The sequence below is a fragment of the Rhinopithecus bieti genome, unplaced genomic scaffold (genome assembly GCF_001698545.2).
Source record: "Rhinopithecus bieti isolate Rb0 unplaced genomic scaffold, ASM169854v2 scaffold_44159, whole genome shotgun sequence".
In the NCBI taxonomy this organism is placed as follows: Eukaryota; Metazoa; Chordata; class Mammalia; order Primates; family Cercopithecidae; genus Rhinopithecus; species Rhinopithecus bieti.
This window is the reverse complement of record NW_016818573.1, coordinates 1,257,764-1,275,298: the sequence shown is the minus strand read 5'-3', so window position 1 is coordinate 1,275,298 and position 17,535 is coordinate 1,257,764. Positions and strand designations below refer to the sequence as shown.

General features: G+C 50.9%; 1 protein-coding gene across 5 annotated transcripts in view; it reads left to right on the top strand.

Moving 5' to 3' along the window:
• Nucleotides 1-17,535, top strand: part of PC (pyruvate carboxylase) — a 108,057-nt gene that overhangs the window by 35,473 nt on the left and 55,049 nt on the right. The window contains exon 1 of one of the 5 annotated variants that reach the window (XM_017857263.1): nucleotides 11,493-11,622. The exons of the other annotated variants lie outside the window; for them this stretch is intronic. Coding sequence (XP_017712752.1) covers nucleotides 11,620-11,622 — 3 coding nt within the window. The 5' untranslated portion in view covers nucleotides 11,493-11,619. Of the gene's footprint in view, nucleotides 1-11,492; nucleotides 11,623-17,535 lie in introns of those variants that run through there. 5 annotated transcript variants of the gene reach the window in all.

Genomic DNA, 17,535 nt, shown 5'->3' with positions numbered 1-17,535 from the left:
AAATCCTTTCTCAAAAAAAAAAAAAAAATATATATATATAGATAGATAGATAGATAGATAGATAGATAGATAGATAGATAGATAGATTTTATATATGTTTTTTGACATAAGATCTCACTCTGTTGCCCAGGCTGGTCTTGAACTCCTGGGCTCAAGCAGTCCTCCTACCTCGGCCTCCCAAAGTGCTGGTATTATAGGCATGAGCCACGACGCCCAGCCTAGAAGTAGAATGTTAATTACAGAGTTGGTTCTAGTGGACTCAAAACATTATAGTTTGTGAACCTCCCTTCTATAGGACTTGGGAATGGAAAGAGGAATTTTAATTGCCTTGCATATGAATTTTTCTTTAATGCAAAATTCTTTAAGAGGATGAAAAAGGGTTTTCTTTGCTATTTCCATCACCACCTAGAGGGCTCACAGGCTGCTGTGGGGGAAGCGACTTGGGCATTTGACTATAGATTTTGCAGTTTATGGTGGGTGCTCTATTGGGTATGTGCTAACTTAGGGGAAAGCTAACCAGCTTCCAGTTTGTCCCCTTCCTGCAGCAGGAGGTCCTCATGGACCATCCCAGGCTCTAGGCTGCCCACCGACGTCATTCCCTGCAGCTCACCCTGGGGTATGAGTGCCATAATCCCAGAAGGCTGAGGCTGGGCTCAGGTGCCTCTTACCCTCAGGTAACCCAAGTTCAGACCAAATAAATTTCTCTGTTATTATACAAAATGCCAAGGGTTTTCCAGACCGCTTCCCCTTGTCGGTAACTGTCACGTCCACCAGAGCAGTGAACAGGCATCGTGTAGGTGTTAGACATTCTGAAGTTTTTTTTTGTTTTTTTTTTTTTTGAGACGGAGTCTTGCTCTGTCACCCAGCTGGAGTGCAGTGGTGTGATCTCGGCTCACTGCAAACTCCGCCTCCTGGGTTCACGTCATTCTCCTGCCTCAGCCTCCCGAGTAGCTGGGACTACAGGCACCCGCCACCACATCTGGCTAATTTTTTGTAATTTTAGTAGAGACAGGGTTTCACTATGTTAGCCAGGATGGTCTCGATCTCCTGACCTCGTGATCCGCCTGCCTCGGCCTCCCAAAGTGCTGGGATTACAGGCGTAAGCCACCGCGCCCAGCCCATTCTGAAGCTTAAATCTAGCTAAGGCAACACACATACACAAGACAAGCTTGAGGACAGCGTCCAAAGCAACAAGCTCAGCCTACAGAATAGCATCAGTCCTCCCGGCTTGGTTTTAGTTTTCCTTGGAGCTTAGTTCTAGAAGTTCAGACCCCTTAGCTTGTCAATTCTTTATGCTCTTGAACTCCATCCTAGGTAGGAAAAGGTGAAGGGTGATCTCTGGAAACCTATGCCAATTTGCATAGACCCTTCTGATAAGTAGAGTGCTTTAATATACATTTCTAAGGGAGGACCAGGTGCAGTGGCTCACACTTTGGGCCTCCAGCACTTTGGGAGGCCAAGGCGGGTGGATCACTTTGGGAGGCCAAGAGTTTGAGACCAGCCTCGCCAACACGATGAAACCCCATCTCTACTAAAAATACAAAAATTAGCCAGGTGTGATGGCACACCCCTGTAATCCCAGCTATTCAGGAGGCTGAGGCAGGAGAATCCCTTGAACCTGTGAGGCAGAGCTTGCAGTGAGCTGAGATTGCACCACTCACTCCAGCCTGGGTGATAGAGCAAGACCCTGTCTCAAAAGAGCAAAAACAAAAACATTTCTGCATGGGGTGAGGGCTCTTGGTTTGTAGACGATTTGCTCAGGGTCATGACAAACTAGAGCTGGAATCTAGGTTTTCTGCTCCCAAATCTTTTTTTTGTTTTTGAGACAGAGTCTTGCTCTGCCGCCCAGGCTGGAGTGCGGTGGCGCGATCTCTGCTCACTGCAAGCTCCACCTCCCGGGTTTACGCCATTCTCCTGCCTCAGCCTCCCGAGTAGTTGGGACTACAGGCGCCCGCCACCACACCTGGCTAATTTTTTGTATTTTTAGTAGAGATGGGATTTCACTGTGTTAGCCAGGATGGTCTCGATCTCTGACCTCGTGATCCACCCGCTTCGTCCTCCCGAAGTGCTGGAATTACAGGCGTGAGCCACCGCGCCCAGCCTTTCTGCTCCAAAATTTTGTGTACTTTCTGCAGTGTCATGCTTTTCTCCCTTCAGGTTTATTGGTTCCCTATATCTACCCAGTACCTTCTTGGATCACTGCTCTGTTAGCCTTTGGGGAGACTAAGGTGACTAAGCCATGGTCTCAGGACTGGCGGCTCCTAGGAACTCAGGGCCCCTAGAAATTGAAGTGAGTAACTTGCTGCCTGTAAGCCCAGTGCTTTGCTTAGATGGTGAGGTCCTCCTTAACCCTGTTCAGAGTACAAACTGCACATACAAAACTGCTTGGCAGGTCAGGCATGGTGGTTCATGCCTGTAATCCCAGCACTGTGGGGGGCCGAGGTCAGAGGATCACCTGCACCCAGGAGGTGAAGACCCGCCTGGCAACACAGTAAGAACTCATCTCTACAAAATAATAATAATAGTGAAACTGCTTGGCAACAAGCAGGACAGGCTTGCTGTCTACAGCTGTGGGCCTGACCTGACCTGTGCTAAGGGAAAGACCACAGGAGCTGCGCCAAGTGTGGTGAGTGAGAGCTGGGGAAGAGACGTGGTCCCTGCACAGAGGGCATTTGTTCCTGCTCAGCCCCTTGGGGAATAGGTGAGTTCCAGCAGAAGCGGTGGCTGAAAGAAACGCAGTTGGTGTGTTTGTTTTGGAGGGTAAGGAGGAGGAAGGACCAAAGCAGAGGGAGCAGAGGCTGTAAAGAGCGTTGTAGGAAAGACTGAGACTATGGGAGGGGTAGTTAGTACTGCTCTCAAAGTGCTGAAAGAGGCAGTGGCTGTTGCCTGTAAAGGACAAAGAAAGAAGGGAGACAGAACCAAATCTGGGGCCTCAGAGGACTGGGCCTGGGCTTCCCCCAACAGCATGTGCTTGTCAGGGCCGGGATTTTTTGCCTGACTGCCTTCTCTGTTATGTTAGCGTGAGACTTTAGGATAAATCGAGGAAGTCTCCGAACCTGGCATGCCACCTCTGAGGCCTGTAGTTCCTTCCCTGGTAGCTCCCCCTGAGGGCAGGGCCCTGGTACAGCCCTCCATGGATGGAGCAGAATCACCCCTGGAGCCCTTGCTACGTGCAGGATCACAGGGCATGGAGTGGTCCGCAGCTGGCCCTCAGCTCCAGAGGCTGCCGTGTGGTTTAGGGAGACTTGCCTTTGCTCTATAACTGTTTACCAAGCAGGACTGTGTTCTAGGCCGCATGCTTCATGCTGAAGACACAGCAGGGAGAAGGCCCCAGCCATCTCCTGTCATCACGGGGGACTGGCAGAAGGCCATTCCCTGTTTGATTGCAGCTGTGATCACTGCTGCACAGGCAGTGGGTAATGAGAGCGCCCTAACCCTGCTGGCCCATCAGGGGAAGCCACCCTCCTACTGTGGTTATCTGCCGCCCGCAGCAGGCAGCGTCTGGCTATGGAGCTTGACAGAACGTGGGGAACCTTAGGCAGGTTTCAGAGATCCACCATGCTCTCTCTCTGAAATGGAGTGGAGGGTGGGAGGAGCTTATGGCAGCAGCATCCTCCCTGCCTCCCTGGCTGGAGCCTGGTTGCTGGAGCTGTCTGTTTACCTTGTGAGCCCTCCCCACTGGCGCACCCTAGGACCCTGCTGACACTAGAGTGTTTTTTTTTTTTTTTTTTTGAGACAGGGTCTTGCTCTGTCACCCAGGCTGGAGTGCAGTGGCACCATCATAGCTCACTGCAGCCTCGAACTCCCCCAGGCTCAAGTGACTTTCCCACCTCAGCCCCTGGAGTAGCTGGGATCATAGGCACGCACCACCACACCCGGCTAATGTTTTATTTTTTCTAGACGTGGCGTCTCGCTGTGTTGCCCAGGCTGGTCTTGAACTCCTGGACTCAAGCCATCCTCCCACTTTGGCCTCCCTGAGTGCTAGGATTACAGGTGTGAGCCACCACAACCTGCCTGGCACTACTACTAAACAGTCCCTGGTAGTGTAATTGGAGACAATGGTAGAAATGCCTCGAGGGGACAGGGCCTGTTTGGAGTTGAATTAAATGCCTCCTTGCCTGGCAGTGAATTATCATTTTGTAGATTATCTGTGTTTGTTCTTTACTCATATTTTTTGAGCATTTACTATGGGCCAAACTCAGTCCTTCCCTCAAAGGGACCCCGGCAAAGTCTGTCTTTCTTTCTTTTTTTTTTTTTTTTTTGAGACAGAGTTTCGCCCTTGTTGCCTGGGCTGGAGTGCAGTGGCGCCATCTCGGCTCACTGCAAACTCCGCCTCCCAGATTCAAGCGATTTCCTGCCTCAGCATCCCTAGTAGCTGGCATTACAGGCACCCACCACCACGCCCAGCTAATTTTTGTATTTTTGGTAGAGACGGGGTTTCACCATATTGGCCAGACTGGTCACGGACTCCTGACCTCAGGTGATCTGCCCACCTCGGCCTCCCAAAAGTGCTGGGATTACAGACGTGAGCCACCGCACCCAGCTGCAAAGGCTTTCTTTTTTCTTGGCTTCTTACCTGTTGACCTTACAGAGAGAGATTGGGCAGGAATACGGTGTGAAAATCAGAACAGACCACCCTGTTTTATCCAGTAGGGAGATAGAGAGAGACCTGCTGACTTACCGAAGTGTTTGGATTGCCCAGGTAGCTTGATAACCCCAGAGAGGAGGAAATGAGACGTACCTTGGCTTTGAGTTCCTAGATTTCTTTTTTGAGGGCAACGTTCTTAATCCTTCAAACCCACCTTTGTGGCTGTGTGTCCTCAGGTCAGTACCAGCCTTAGGCCTGGGCACATGTGGCCCCTGTTCAGACTCTACACCTGAGGGGTACCTTCCTCCAAATTTTCCGGGTCCTCCAGTCTTCTCTTCTTTTTCTGACGGAGTCTCTCTCGTTGCCCAGGCTGAAGTGCAGTGGCGCGACCTTGGCTCACTGCAACCTCCGCCTCCCGGGTTCAAGAGATTCTCCTGCCTCAGCCTCCCGAGTATCTGGGATTACAGGCCCGCCCAGCTAATTTTTGTATTTTTTTAAGTAGAGATGTTGGTCAGGCTGGTCTCAAACTCCTGACCTCGTGTTCCACCCACCTTGGCCTCCCAAAGTGCTGGGATTACAAGTGTGAGCCACTGTGCCCAGCCTGAAGTATTTCTTTAGTGGGAATCATGTGAGATTGGGCTGCCAGAATGGTGCCGATGCACTAATTTTGAGTGACTTAAGTTTTTATATAGATGGGTCCCCAAAATGTATTTGTCTGGGGCCCCATGCATCCTAGGGTCACCCCTGCCCAGGGGCCACCCATTGGACCCTCTAGCTCAGCTTAGCAGCTCTGGGCCCAAACCAGAAAAGAGCATAAGGGCCTATTGTATGTCCCTGGGGCCTGAATGTCACTTTGTTTTCCGCCTTTGGCGCCACAGGCCAAGCAGCTTTACTACTGCTGCTGCGGTTCTAACATTCTCCTCTCCAGTGAGAAATTAGTTCCCACCCGGATTTCACGTTGTTTTACTGAATATCCTGTGAGGACTGGGCTTTGAGCCAACCTGGGGTCTTGTGTGGGTTGCTGGGTGGGGGCTTACAACTGTGGTGATGAGCGAAGAAGCCTTCCCTACCCAGTGACCTCAGCTGTGGCAGGAGGAAGCCCTTCGTTAACGCTGAACTAGGAGGCTAATTGGCAGGAAGGGAGTGTGGTGGGAATTGTTGGGAGACCCCTCCCCACCCCAGGGTGAACTGAGGCTGGGGGCAGCTGGACAGAGGCAGGAGCTGATAGTATTTGCCGTCCTCTTCCCTTCCTGCTTCTTGCCCTCCTTCCCCAACCATCCCCATTCCCTCTTGGCCCACTCTAGTGGGGAAGCAGGAAAAGGATCCCATGAATCAAAGCTGCCTATTTTGTGTTGAGGTCAAAGGAATGGAAAGGGTGGAGAGGAAACCAGCGGAGAGCAGGTTGTTAGATTTGGAAGTTCCCACAGGAAGCGGCTGCTCAGCTGAACTCTACCTTTTACGGCTGTCAGTCACTTAGCGCTGAGGTCAGCCCTCCCACCTACTCAGTGCAGGAATCACGCCGCTTACCTCCCTGCCTCTTCTTGTGTCCCAAGGTGAAGAAGGTTGTTTGTTTTACTCCAGAATTGGCATTACCTTCTCCCGGGCCAGCAGGGAGCGTCTTCCTAGACTGGTAGTTCTCAAAGTGAGGTCCCCAGGCCCCTGCAGCTCCTCAAGACCATTCCAGGGGGGTCTGTGCGTCAAAAGGATTTCCATAATAATACCAAGAGGTTCTTTGCCTTTTCCTCTGTGTTGACATTGGCACCAATGGTGCAAAGGCAGTGGTGGGCAAAACTGTTGGGACATCTAGGACTGCGATGGAGATTGTAGGTCAGTGTGGGGAGTATTCCCATCTTAGCAACATGCAGTCTTTGACCCGTGAACATGTGGTATCTTTTCTTTCCTTTAGATTTCTAATTTCTTTTGAGGGTCTTTTATAGTTTTCAGTGTATAAGGTTTGCTCTGCTCTGCTCTTTTTTTTTTTTTTTTTTTTTTTGAGACGGCAGTCTCGGCCTCTGTCGCCCAGACCTGGAGTGCAATGGCGCGATCTCAGGCTCACTGCAAGTCTCCGCCTCCCAGGTTCACGCCCATTTTCCTGCCTCAAGCTCCCAAGTGCTGGGACTACAAGCGGCTCGCTGCCACGGGCCTGGGCTAATTTTTTTGCATTTTTAGTAGCGGACGGGTTTCACCGTGTTAGCCAGGATGTCTCGATCTCTTGGGACCTCGTGATCTGCCCGTTCTCGGCTCCAAAGTTGCTGGGATTACAGGCTTGAGCCACCGCGCCGGCCTGGCTCTGCTCTTCTCTTCTCTTTCTTTGTTTTTTTTTTTTTTTTTTTTTTTTTTTGATGGAGTCTCACTGTGTTGCCCAGGCTGGAGTGCAGTGGCACGATCTCGGCTCACCACAACCTCTGCCTCCCAGTTTCAAGCGATTCTCATGCCTCAGCCTCCCTAGTAGCTGGGATTACAGGCGTGCGCCCGGCCTAAGGTTTGCATTTCTTTCGTTAAATTTATTCCTGAGTTTGTATTCTTTTCAATGCTTGTCCTTCTATTAATTTAACTTTATGTTGTTTAATCTCTTCTTCTTTATGCCTTCCTTCTTAACTAGACTGAAGACAGGGATGTGTCTTATTTATTGTTATTTTTTTTAAAGAGACAGGCTCTGGGCTGGGCATAGTGGCTCACGCCTGTAATCTCAGCACTCTGGGAGGCCGAGGTGGGTGGATCACCTGAGGTCAGGAGTTCGAGACCAGCCTGGCCAACATGGTGAAACCCTGTCTCTACTAAAAATACAAAAAATTAGCTGGGCATTGTGGTAGATGCCTGTAATTCCAGCTACTTGGGAAACTGAGGTAGGAGAATATCTTGAACCCAGGAAGTGAAGGTTGCAGTGAGCCAAGATCGTGCCATTGCACTCCAGCCTGGGCAACAAGAGTGAAACTCCATCTCAAAAAAAAAAAAAAGAGAGAGAGAGAGACAAGCTCTGGCTGTGTTGCCCAGGCTGTAGTGTGGTGGCTATTTACAAGTGTGATCATAGCTCACTGCAGCCTCGAACTCCTGCCTTAGCGTCCAGAGTAGCTGGGACCACAGGCATCTGCCGTTGCACCTGGGTTATGGTTTTTTCTTTTTTTGGTCCAGGCTGCTCCTGTGAAGGAGGCCGGTAATTATTATCCCTGTCTAGTAGGGGAAGAAACTGAATCCCAGGATGGCGGGGTGACTTGCCTCTTGGCACAGCACTGGTAACAGTAGCAGAGAGAGGGCCATGACTGTCTGATTCACAGCTCGCAGCTCCTTCTAGTCACCATCCTACAAGGGACTGACATTCTGTTTTTAGCCTCCCTGGGCTTGTGTCTAGGTCTCTTCCTGTCTTATATTGAGGCCCTAGGGCATGATGGAAGAGAGAAGGACTAAGGCTATTATCACAAGGGCTGACCATTGGGGTCATTTTTTGGGACATCTCTACTGTGCTAGACTCTCTTAGGTATTTCAAAAATATGTTACCTCATTGGGTTCTCATAGCAACTCCACAAGATGGCTCAGATCATTCTGCATTTTATAGATCAGGAAACTAAAGTTCAGAAGGTGATGTAAATTCCCACGTTGAAGAGTGACTTAAAGTGTTGGAGTTGCAGTTAAACACAGTTCCCAGAGCTCAAACTGCAGTGCTGGGAGAGGAGAACAGTGGGTTTATGTGACTTGTGTGGAGGAGGAAGGACACCGGGCATTCTGCGACACTGTAAGACTGTCAACACCAGGGTTGGGTTGGATCAGTCCAGAGCCTTTGCTCTCTGGCCTGGAGCCGGTATCACAAAGTAGTTGGTTTGTTGCATTTTTTTGTTTGTTTGTTTTTGTTTTTGTTTTTTTGAGACAGTCTCGCTCTGTCGCCCAGGCTGGAGTGCAGTGGCGCAATCTCGGCTCACTGCAAGCTCCGCCTCCCGGGTTCATGCCATTCTCCTGCCTCAGCCTCCCGAGTAGCTGGGACTACAGGCGCCCGCCACCACGACTGGCTAATTTTTTGTATTTTTAGTAAAGACGGGGTTTCACCGAGTTAGCCAGAATGGTCTCGATCTCCTGACCTCATGATCCGCCCGCCTCGGCCTCCCAAAGTGCTGGGATTACAGGCGTGAGCCACTGCGCCCAGCTGGTTTGTTGCATCTTTCTAGGGGTCATAGACAGTAGAGGCCTGGAAACCTTAGCCCCTGTGATCCCCTGCCTTGCAGCCTTATTCTTTGGCAGTTAACTCTGGGGGTGGATGCTAATTTGCCACATGCAGATCTTGCCTCCACTGGCTGCATGGTGAGTTCTTAAAGTGTGGGTCCATCACCCTCTCTGCTTCCCCATAGCACCTAGCCTCTTTTCTGTTACATAGTGGACAGTCCTTACAGGCTTTCTGAATAAATGAAAGAAACTCTGCTTGCTTACTTTGCTCCATAGACGTCATATGACATCAATGCATGTGTGGCTAGATTTGGGGTGGCCGAGGAGAATGGGGGACCAAGGCTGTTAGAAGGGCCCATCCAGCTGCCCTGATGGTACAAGGAGCTTTCTGCAGGATGAACCTTGAGCCAAGACAAGGACGGGACAGATGCAGGCACTACCCAGAGCTGAGCACAGACCAACTTGTTCTCCACCTGGAACCTCCAGCTGGAAGCCTGGTTCTGTTTGTCACCCAGGACTAACAGTGTTGTTGAGCATGTGAGTGACTCATTTGCCAGGGCAGCAGCGCATAACCTTGCTACCGTTTAACTAAACCAGACACTTACTCCGCCTGCTTGTGTTTTTCTCAGATGAAGAAACCCATTATAAAGTCTTAGTAATTGTTGGTTTCAGGGTATTTTACAATTGCATAGAAGGTTAATTGTTGAATTTTTCGACACTGGGCTTTCTGTGTAAATTGAAGACAGCATGGATCATGCTACAGTGAGTGGTCAGGCCCCTGCGTCCCCTTCTGCTCATACCCCGTGTTCCAGCCATGCCAAACTGCATGGTTTGTGACCACACAATGGCCAGTGTCCTGGCCACACCACTCTCTTCCCTTTTCCCTTCCGGCCAGTCCTCTGTCATTCACCTTGTCTGTGAGTCTCAGCTCCCATGGTTTCCTAATACCTGAGTCCCCTCCTCCCACCACTAGTTCAGCGCTGGCGCTTGCTTCCTTTGGCCCCCACCACACTTGCTTTCTCTTCTCTGTTTATGTGTCTAGTGCCTTTCCCGATGTGAGCTCCTGGAGGGCAGGGACTGTGTCTTGTCAGCTCTGGCTCCCCAATGCCGATGGAGACTCAGGCAGGCTGCACTGAACCGAATAGGACATGTGGTGGTGATTACATTTTTGATCCAATCCAGTAGTAGCCTGTGAAATGCTCACTGCAGGAATAGCTGGGTAAGCTGTGACCCAACTCTCAGGCAGCTTCTCCTCTGTGGGGAGCGGTAGGGACGCCTGTTCCGAAGATCATGTCCTGCATGACCTCTGTGTGCTAAGGAATGAAGCACGAGTGGAGATGGCTGGGGCCCATGACGAGTATGACACTGGGCAAGTCACTGGGAATGGCACTCCTGGATGAGGCTTAGGCCAGGTGCAGGCTCCATGCAGATACTTCCTCCAGCTCCGCCCCCCCCGCCCCCAGCAGCTCGCCAGCCAGAGGGCAAATCTCAAGGCGAGTGTGGGAGTTGGTGGCACCTCTCTGCCTCCAGCTGGGGAAGAGGCACCCGGTGCCTATCCTGGTGTTGGATAAGGACAAGAATTGTCACAACTAGCAGCTGTGGCACTGGACATGAGGACTTTCCACCATTTCCTGCTTTGCCGTTCCAGCTGATCCTCTACTCTTTATTCCCAGGCAGGGCCCCTGGCTTGAGTGTCATTCTGGGCTCACCTTCTGGGTAGCCTCCCCCTTCCTTCGGGGGCTGGAAGGGAAACAGAAAGCTGCTTGTTGTCATCTTGGGAAAAGATGGAGAAGAGGCGGAAACAGAGGTGCTGGTGCTGGTCAGGATCCTGGACCTGAAGGAATGTGCAGGATCCCTCCACCCTGACTTTTCAGTTAACGCATGTTCTTGGGGACATCGGGGTGTTCAGACCTCTCTGCCTGGCTTGGATCAGGGTGCACTTACGTTCCCGTAGCAGGTTCAGCTCACCCGCTCTCTTCAGATGCCGTCTCCTGTCATACACTGAGCGTGCCGAACCATGAAAGACCTCCGACCAATTAGCCTCGGGTTCGGGAGGCCAAGCAAAAGATCTAACAGTGAGCTATTGACTGTGCCTCCTTCCAAGGAGCTCGTCAGAGCTCAGCCTGGTGTTTTGCTTTCTTGCGATGGTGGGGTGGTGCCCAGTAGATGGGAACTCTGTTCTGGCTTCTGACTGGAGTGGCCTTTAGGATAACACTGTTAAATGAGCTGAGCTGGGTGGTTTCGTAGTATATTCACACATGTGAACATCTGCTTGCTGATAAATCGTACTGGGCCACCAGCTCATACTAATCACCAGGTAACATGTGCCCTGGTGAGGGATCCAGTCTTCTGGCCCTGTGGGGAGACAGGCCCATGATGTCACCAGTTCCCAGGTAGACCACCCAAGGTATAGTGAGGTCTTGGCAGGAAAGAGGAAGACATTAGACTCCTTCTTTTTTCTTCTCCCCATTGAATCTTCTGCTCCTTTCCTTAGGCCAGATGCCCTATCTCTCTCCTGGCTGGCTTTCCCAGCCCTGGCCCTGGCCCTCCCTTCTTTGTGAAACTCAAACACCACTGCCCTTTCATCTTTCCACCAGAACTTGTGAGCAGTGGCTTTTGGCCGCCGCTCTTCCAGCTCACCCCTGACCCGGTGTTTGTTTTTTATCCTTTCCTCAGTCTACTCAAGGCCCACCCCTAAGCCAGAGATTGGCTCCCAAGCAGCCTCTCTCTCCTGGGAGCGGTAAAGGAGGGGACAGTTCTGGAAAGTCATTGACAGGGGATTAACCTAGAACATCAATTATAAACAGGCAGCAGGCCTCGGGCCCAGACTTGGGTGTTCCAGACTTGTGGCCTCCCTGGAACTCTGCAGACCAACTGCCATGGTAAGAGGACTGACTTTCAGAGGCCTCTAGGCACTTTGTCCTGGGTAGGGGTGCCCACACATCCTGGCCATTGTTGCTCTTCCCTCTGGGACTTGGCAGCCTTCTAGCTCTTGGAAGAGCAGAGGGTAGAAGGATGGCAACAGTCCTTAGAGAACAGGAATCCAAAGGAGGGTTGGACCAGATCGTTTCTCAAGGGCTCTGGGGACCGTTCTGGTCAGGCATGGGCAAGCTGGGGGGGCAGGAGGTAGGCAAACCCTACTTACCTGAGAACAGATTTTGTTGTTGTTGTTTTGTTTGTTTGTTTGTTTTTGAGTCTTGCTCTGTCACCCAGGCTGGAGTGCAGTGGTATGATCTCGACTCACTGCAACCCCTGCCTCCTGGGTTCAAGCGATTCTTCTGCCTTAGCCTCCCGAGTAGCTGGGATTACAGGTGTGTGCCACCACACCTGGCTAATTTTGTATTTTTAGTAGAGAGAGGGTTTCACCATGCTGGCCAGGATGGTCTTGAACTCCTGACCTCAAGTGATCTGCCCGCCTCGGCCTCCCAAAGTGCTGGGATTACAGACGTGAGCCACCATTTCTGGCCGAGAACAGATTTTGCCTGAGACCATGGACAGAAGACCTTGGCCATGGATCTGAGAACTCTGGGCCAGAATGCCCTTGCATGATGGTGACAGTTGGGGGAAAGGCTGCATGGTTCCCTGTGTAAATGGCGTGGCTGCCAGTGGTCATGGGGAGGCCCTGCTCTTAGTTCAGCACTGGCCGGCCCCTCATGCGCTGCTGTGCTCCAGCTCCCCAGCCAGCTCAGTCCTTCACAAAATGCCCTGAAGTTACAGAACAGAAAGGCCCGGCTTTCCTTTAGGAATCTGGGAAATTGGAGGGGTGAGGTCATGCTCTGTTCAACATGTGAGGCCTCCTAGACAGCAGCAAAGGAAAAACATGTTACTACCTGTATTTTGGGAGACCAGACCTCTGGCGTTTGAGTAGGACTCACTGCTCACATTTAAGGGGAGAGAACATCTCCCATTTTGAAGAAAACCTTTTCCTCAGTTCAGGAGGAGGAGAAACTGATCAGGTTCCAAATGGCCTCTGGTTCTTTAACTGCAGACAGGCCGGGCTCCCTGCCAGGTCATGGGATAACAATCCAAGGAGAGGGGAGAGAGCCAGTGTGCACGTGTGTGTACATGCACATGCTTGTAGGAGGAAAGGCTGCGGGGATGGAGGTGACGTGGACATCTACGTATGCTTCAGCTATATTTCCCTCTGCTTAGTCCCAAACTGCTTGGGATTAGCAATTGTTAAGAACGTGCCTTTACCCCCATCCCATCCCCGGGAGTTCTAGGCCAGGGATGGAGGGATTGAGCTCTGCGGCTTTGTTCTCTGTCAGGTGGTACCTTTCTCTGTGACACCAAGGGAGACCTGCCATCAGGAGGGGGTCTGAGGCCGGAAGACAGTACTTACCAATCAGGATGGATCTGGAATGGTCTTGTTTGTGTGCTCGGTTTCCTGGCTGGCATGAAATGTCAGTTTCATGACGACAGGGACCTGTTCTCTCCTGCGCAGCTTTCTCTCTGATGACCAACAGTGCCTGGCATGTTGTAAAGGCTCATTCAGAAGTGATTGAATGAATGAATGCATACTTTTTGGGGGGGGCTGCATATTGTTCCCTTAAACTTCCTGCTTCATCTTCTGTTGTTTCTGTGTCAGTCTCTCACCTGGTCATTGTCTGCTTGGTGCTGCCCTTCCCCACAACTTTGAGAGTTCATGGTACCGCAGGCTCCCCGCCTGCCCACCTCTGCCTGAAACTTCTCTTTTGGGCTCCTATGCTGTGACATACTAGCAGTATTTGTTTGCGCCTCTTAAGACCATCCCTTCCGTTTCATTCCTGCCTCAGTTTCTCCTCCTCACATTTCTGCTGTTCCACCTCTGCTCCTGTGCTCTTCTCAGGAAAACGGGCGAGTGGTGACATCCTGGGCTGAGCTTTCCAGGGCCTGGGCAGCCCAGGCACCCGTGGTTCTGGTGGGGAGGGTGCATGCTGGTGGCCAGAGCTGGGCTTGTGGGCAGCAGCCCTCCCCACCTTGCCGAGGCCAAGCTCTTTCTCATAGCTTTGGCTGTCACTTCTATGCTGATCACCCCCAAATCATTGTTTCTACATTTCTTTATTGGGGTTTCTGACCTTCCAAAATCTGGTCTCACCCTGGCAGTCAGACCTTATTTGATGTCGATGATTATTAATTTGTAGCATATATTACATCCCTAATACAGACCAGTTCACATGCATTCTCATATTTAATCCTCCCAATGAACAAAGTCAAATAATTATTCTTATTTTACAGAGTCTCAGAAAAGTTAGTTCCTCTAGGTAACCAGATTAATTAGCATTAGGGGGTTGTGATCAGCATTTGAACCGGCTCCACTGGCCCCTGACCCCGAACAGAGTCAGCTTGGAGTCCACACGTGGAGATGAGGACAGTTGGCCCTGTTTCTCCCTCTCACCCCAGTGCACTCACTCAGCAGGCGCTGGCGCCCTTCCTAAGGGCCAGGCCCAAGCGTCTCCTCCATGAGCCTTCACTTAGCTCTCCTAAGCTGCTCGGCCTGCCTCCTCTCCCTTTTCTCTCGCAGCAGTGCCTTTGCACACACTATGTGTTTGTTGTATGTTGGCTGTGCCTGTCTTGCTTCATCAGCAGATAGTGATTTTCTTAAAGGCAGAGGCCATGTTTTATATGATTCTCCGTCCCTCAAGTGTGCGTTACAGGCAGTTCATTGCTCAGTAAATACTTGATGCCTCTGATGAGGTGAAATCTAATCACAGTCCTTTGCATGTGTATTGCGGTTTACAGTTTATGAAACCGAAGAGACAATTTGAAGTTTCCCATAAAACAGATCCCTTAATTGTCAGCCCTCTGCGCTGAGAGGGATAAATCTGTTTTGTAGACGGACTAAGGGGTCCAGAGAGGTAGAGTGAATTCCCCAAGGTCGTTTGATGGGTGGTAGCAAAGCCAGAACTTGGACCCAAGGTTTAACTCTAAATGCCGTTCCCCTCCCACAGAATCGCAGCAGCCTGTGGTCCAGACTTGGCCAGGTGGCCCCTGCCAGGCCTTCCTTCCCACTTAGTTATACAGTTTCTTATTTGTGTTTGTCCTTTCTCTTTCATTAGAATTTGTGTCTTTGTGTGTGTGTTTTTTGAGACAGGGTCTCGCTGTGTCACCCACGCTGGAGTGCAGTGGTGCGATCACAGCCCACTGCAGCCTTGACCTCCCAGGGAGGCTCAGGTGATTCTCCCACCTCAGCCTCCTAAGTAGCTGGGACTACAGGCATGTGCTACCATGCAAGGGCAATTTTTGTATTTTTTGTAGAGACAGAGTTTTGCCACATTGCCCAGGCTGGTCTCAAACTCCTGGGCTCGAGTGATCTGCCTGCTTCGGCCTACCAAAGTGCTGAGATTACAGACATGAGCCACCGCGCCCAGCCTTAGAATGCCTGTCTCTTGAGGGCAGAGACTCTGGCTGCTTTTCCCTTTATCCTTCCAAAGCTCCAGCTCTGGGGCCATGAACCAGAAATCATTTCCTCAAGGATGTTGACACAGTGAGTCACCTGAGGGGCAGGGTGCAGGAGAGGTGGGGCAGGAGATCAGGAACTGGTGTGGGACATTAAGGGTGGGAGACAGGCCAGAAAGTCCCGTGCTCTGTGTAAAAGCTTCTGTCAAATGAAGATGGTGCTTGTCCTGCCTAGTAGGCGAGGTTACTCTTAGCAGCAAGTGAGAGTGTCTGCTGAAGTGCCTTCTAAACTGCAGAGCACTAGCAATGTTGTTGTTAAATATAATTATAGTCTGTAGCTGGGCATGGTGGTGGGTGTCTATAATCCCAGCTACCCGGGAGGCTGAGGCAGGAGAATCACTTGAGCCTAGGAGGCGGAGGTTGCAGTGAGCTGAGATCACGCCATTGCACTCCAGCCTGGGTGATGAAATGAGACTCTGTCTCTAAATATTTATTTATTTATTTATTTATTTATTTATTTATTTATTTATTTATTTTCTGAGATTGGAGTCTCTCACTTGTTGCCCAGGCTGAGGGCAATGGCACCATCTTGGCGCACTGCAACCTCCACCTCCTGGGTTCAAGTGATTCTCCTGCCTCAGCCTCCCCAGTAGCTGGATTACAGGCACCTGCCACCACGCCTGGCTAATTTTTTTTTTTTTTTTTTTTTTTTTTTTAAATATTTTTAGTAGAGATGGGGTTCCTCCATGTGCCAGGCGGTTTAAACTCTGACCTCCAGGTAGCCGCCTGCCTCGCCTCCCAAAGTGCAGGGATTACAGGTGTGAGCCACCGTGCCCAGCCAAAAAATATATTTTTTTAAATAATAATAATTATAGTCTGTAGGGACGAGCTCAACAACATGGTTGGATAGAGCCGTACTGGCCTTGTGAGTACTGAGGAGATAATCAGGATGGTGCCTCACCCAGGGCCTGGCACTCCAGCTACTATGAATTATTCTTGTTTTCATGATGATTATAAGACGTGACCTCTTCCTTCAGACTGGGGAAAGGAGTTGGCAGTGCTGAGACTGCATCCCTTTTGGACTGGGATTTAGAAGATAGGAAAGGCAGTCTGGCCCCAGGGCTTTTGTAGATCCCCTCACCACCGCAGGTCCCTGGACCCTGCATGCCTCCTTCCTCCCCATGGGGGTTTTCAGCAATCTAATTTCATCCTTGAGGAGGAACTGTTATATTTGGATGAACACCCCCCCTGCTAATGTGGAGCAGAAAAGTAAGTCCTGGCGAGTCAGCAGCTGCTCAGCAGGTGGATGGGCTGCAGTGGTGTAGTGGCTAGGCTCCTGACAGCCTGGCCTGCCGCAGCCGCCATGCTTCCCTCCCGTCCCTGGGGTGTGCATTTTAGGGTAAAGGCGAACTGGGAGCTCTTGCTGTTTGCAGAACTCCAAAACAACAAAACAAAATGTCCACTCAGCTGGGGGTTGGCTGGGCAGCACGACTGTGGTTACACAGAAAGCCTGGGGGAAGGGCTGTAGTCAGAGTTTGAGGGACACACGGGTGTGACTGTGATGTGATACAGCTGGAGGAGGAGGAGGGTGTGATCACAGGCCGGGGATTGGCCAGGGCAAGAGTGATGGTGGAGGAGGCAGGGAGGAGAGATTGGTAACTACTAATCACTAGCATGATCAATCTTGACAATCTGTCTATAAGGGACTCCTGGGTGGCAGGGCAGGACCTGAGGCACAGCTGGGCATGATGGGCAGACAGGGGTCTACATGGCTTTGAGCTCTGAGGCCATAGGCAAGCTGTTCATCTGGGTGTCTGTTTCCATGCTTACAGTAATGTTCCCCTTACAAGTCCTCTGATGATTGAGATCGTAGAAGTCACTCAGTGCAGTGGCTGGCACTCAGCAGTAGCTCACACAAACGATCAGTGATTCCGACACTTGCCACGTGGCTGTCACAATAAACTCAGCAATAGTGGATGCCCAGAACTCCATCTCCGGGAAGCCTCTGAGCCAGTCAGTGTTTGTGCTCAAACTCCAAAGCATAGGATGAAAGGTCAGATCATGGGGCTACGAAGCTATGTTCTCCTAGGAGTCGAGAATAGGGAGAGAAAACAGCAGCAACTACAGCCAAGGTCATGTCCTCCCTGGGTTGCTGTTTACTTTCTTCTTCCAGGAACCGAAGCTGTTTGCCATTGGATTTCTTTACTATCTCCTTGGCTCTTGGACTGGGTACTTTGGTAATCAGTTTGCCCAGAGAACCAAGCTTTCACATTGACCTAGGTTCCACAGTGCCTTCCTCCACAGGATGTCGGGGTGTGTCATCTAGCAGAATAGCAGTCAAGACTACTGAGGAATGGTTGAGGGTTGCACACTATTTCTAATAAATGGAATTCATCAGGCAAGAAAAGTCAGACACC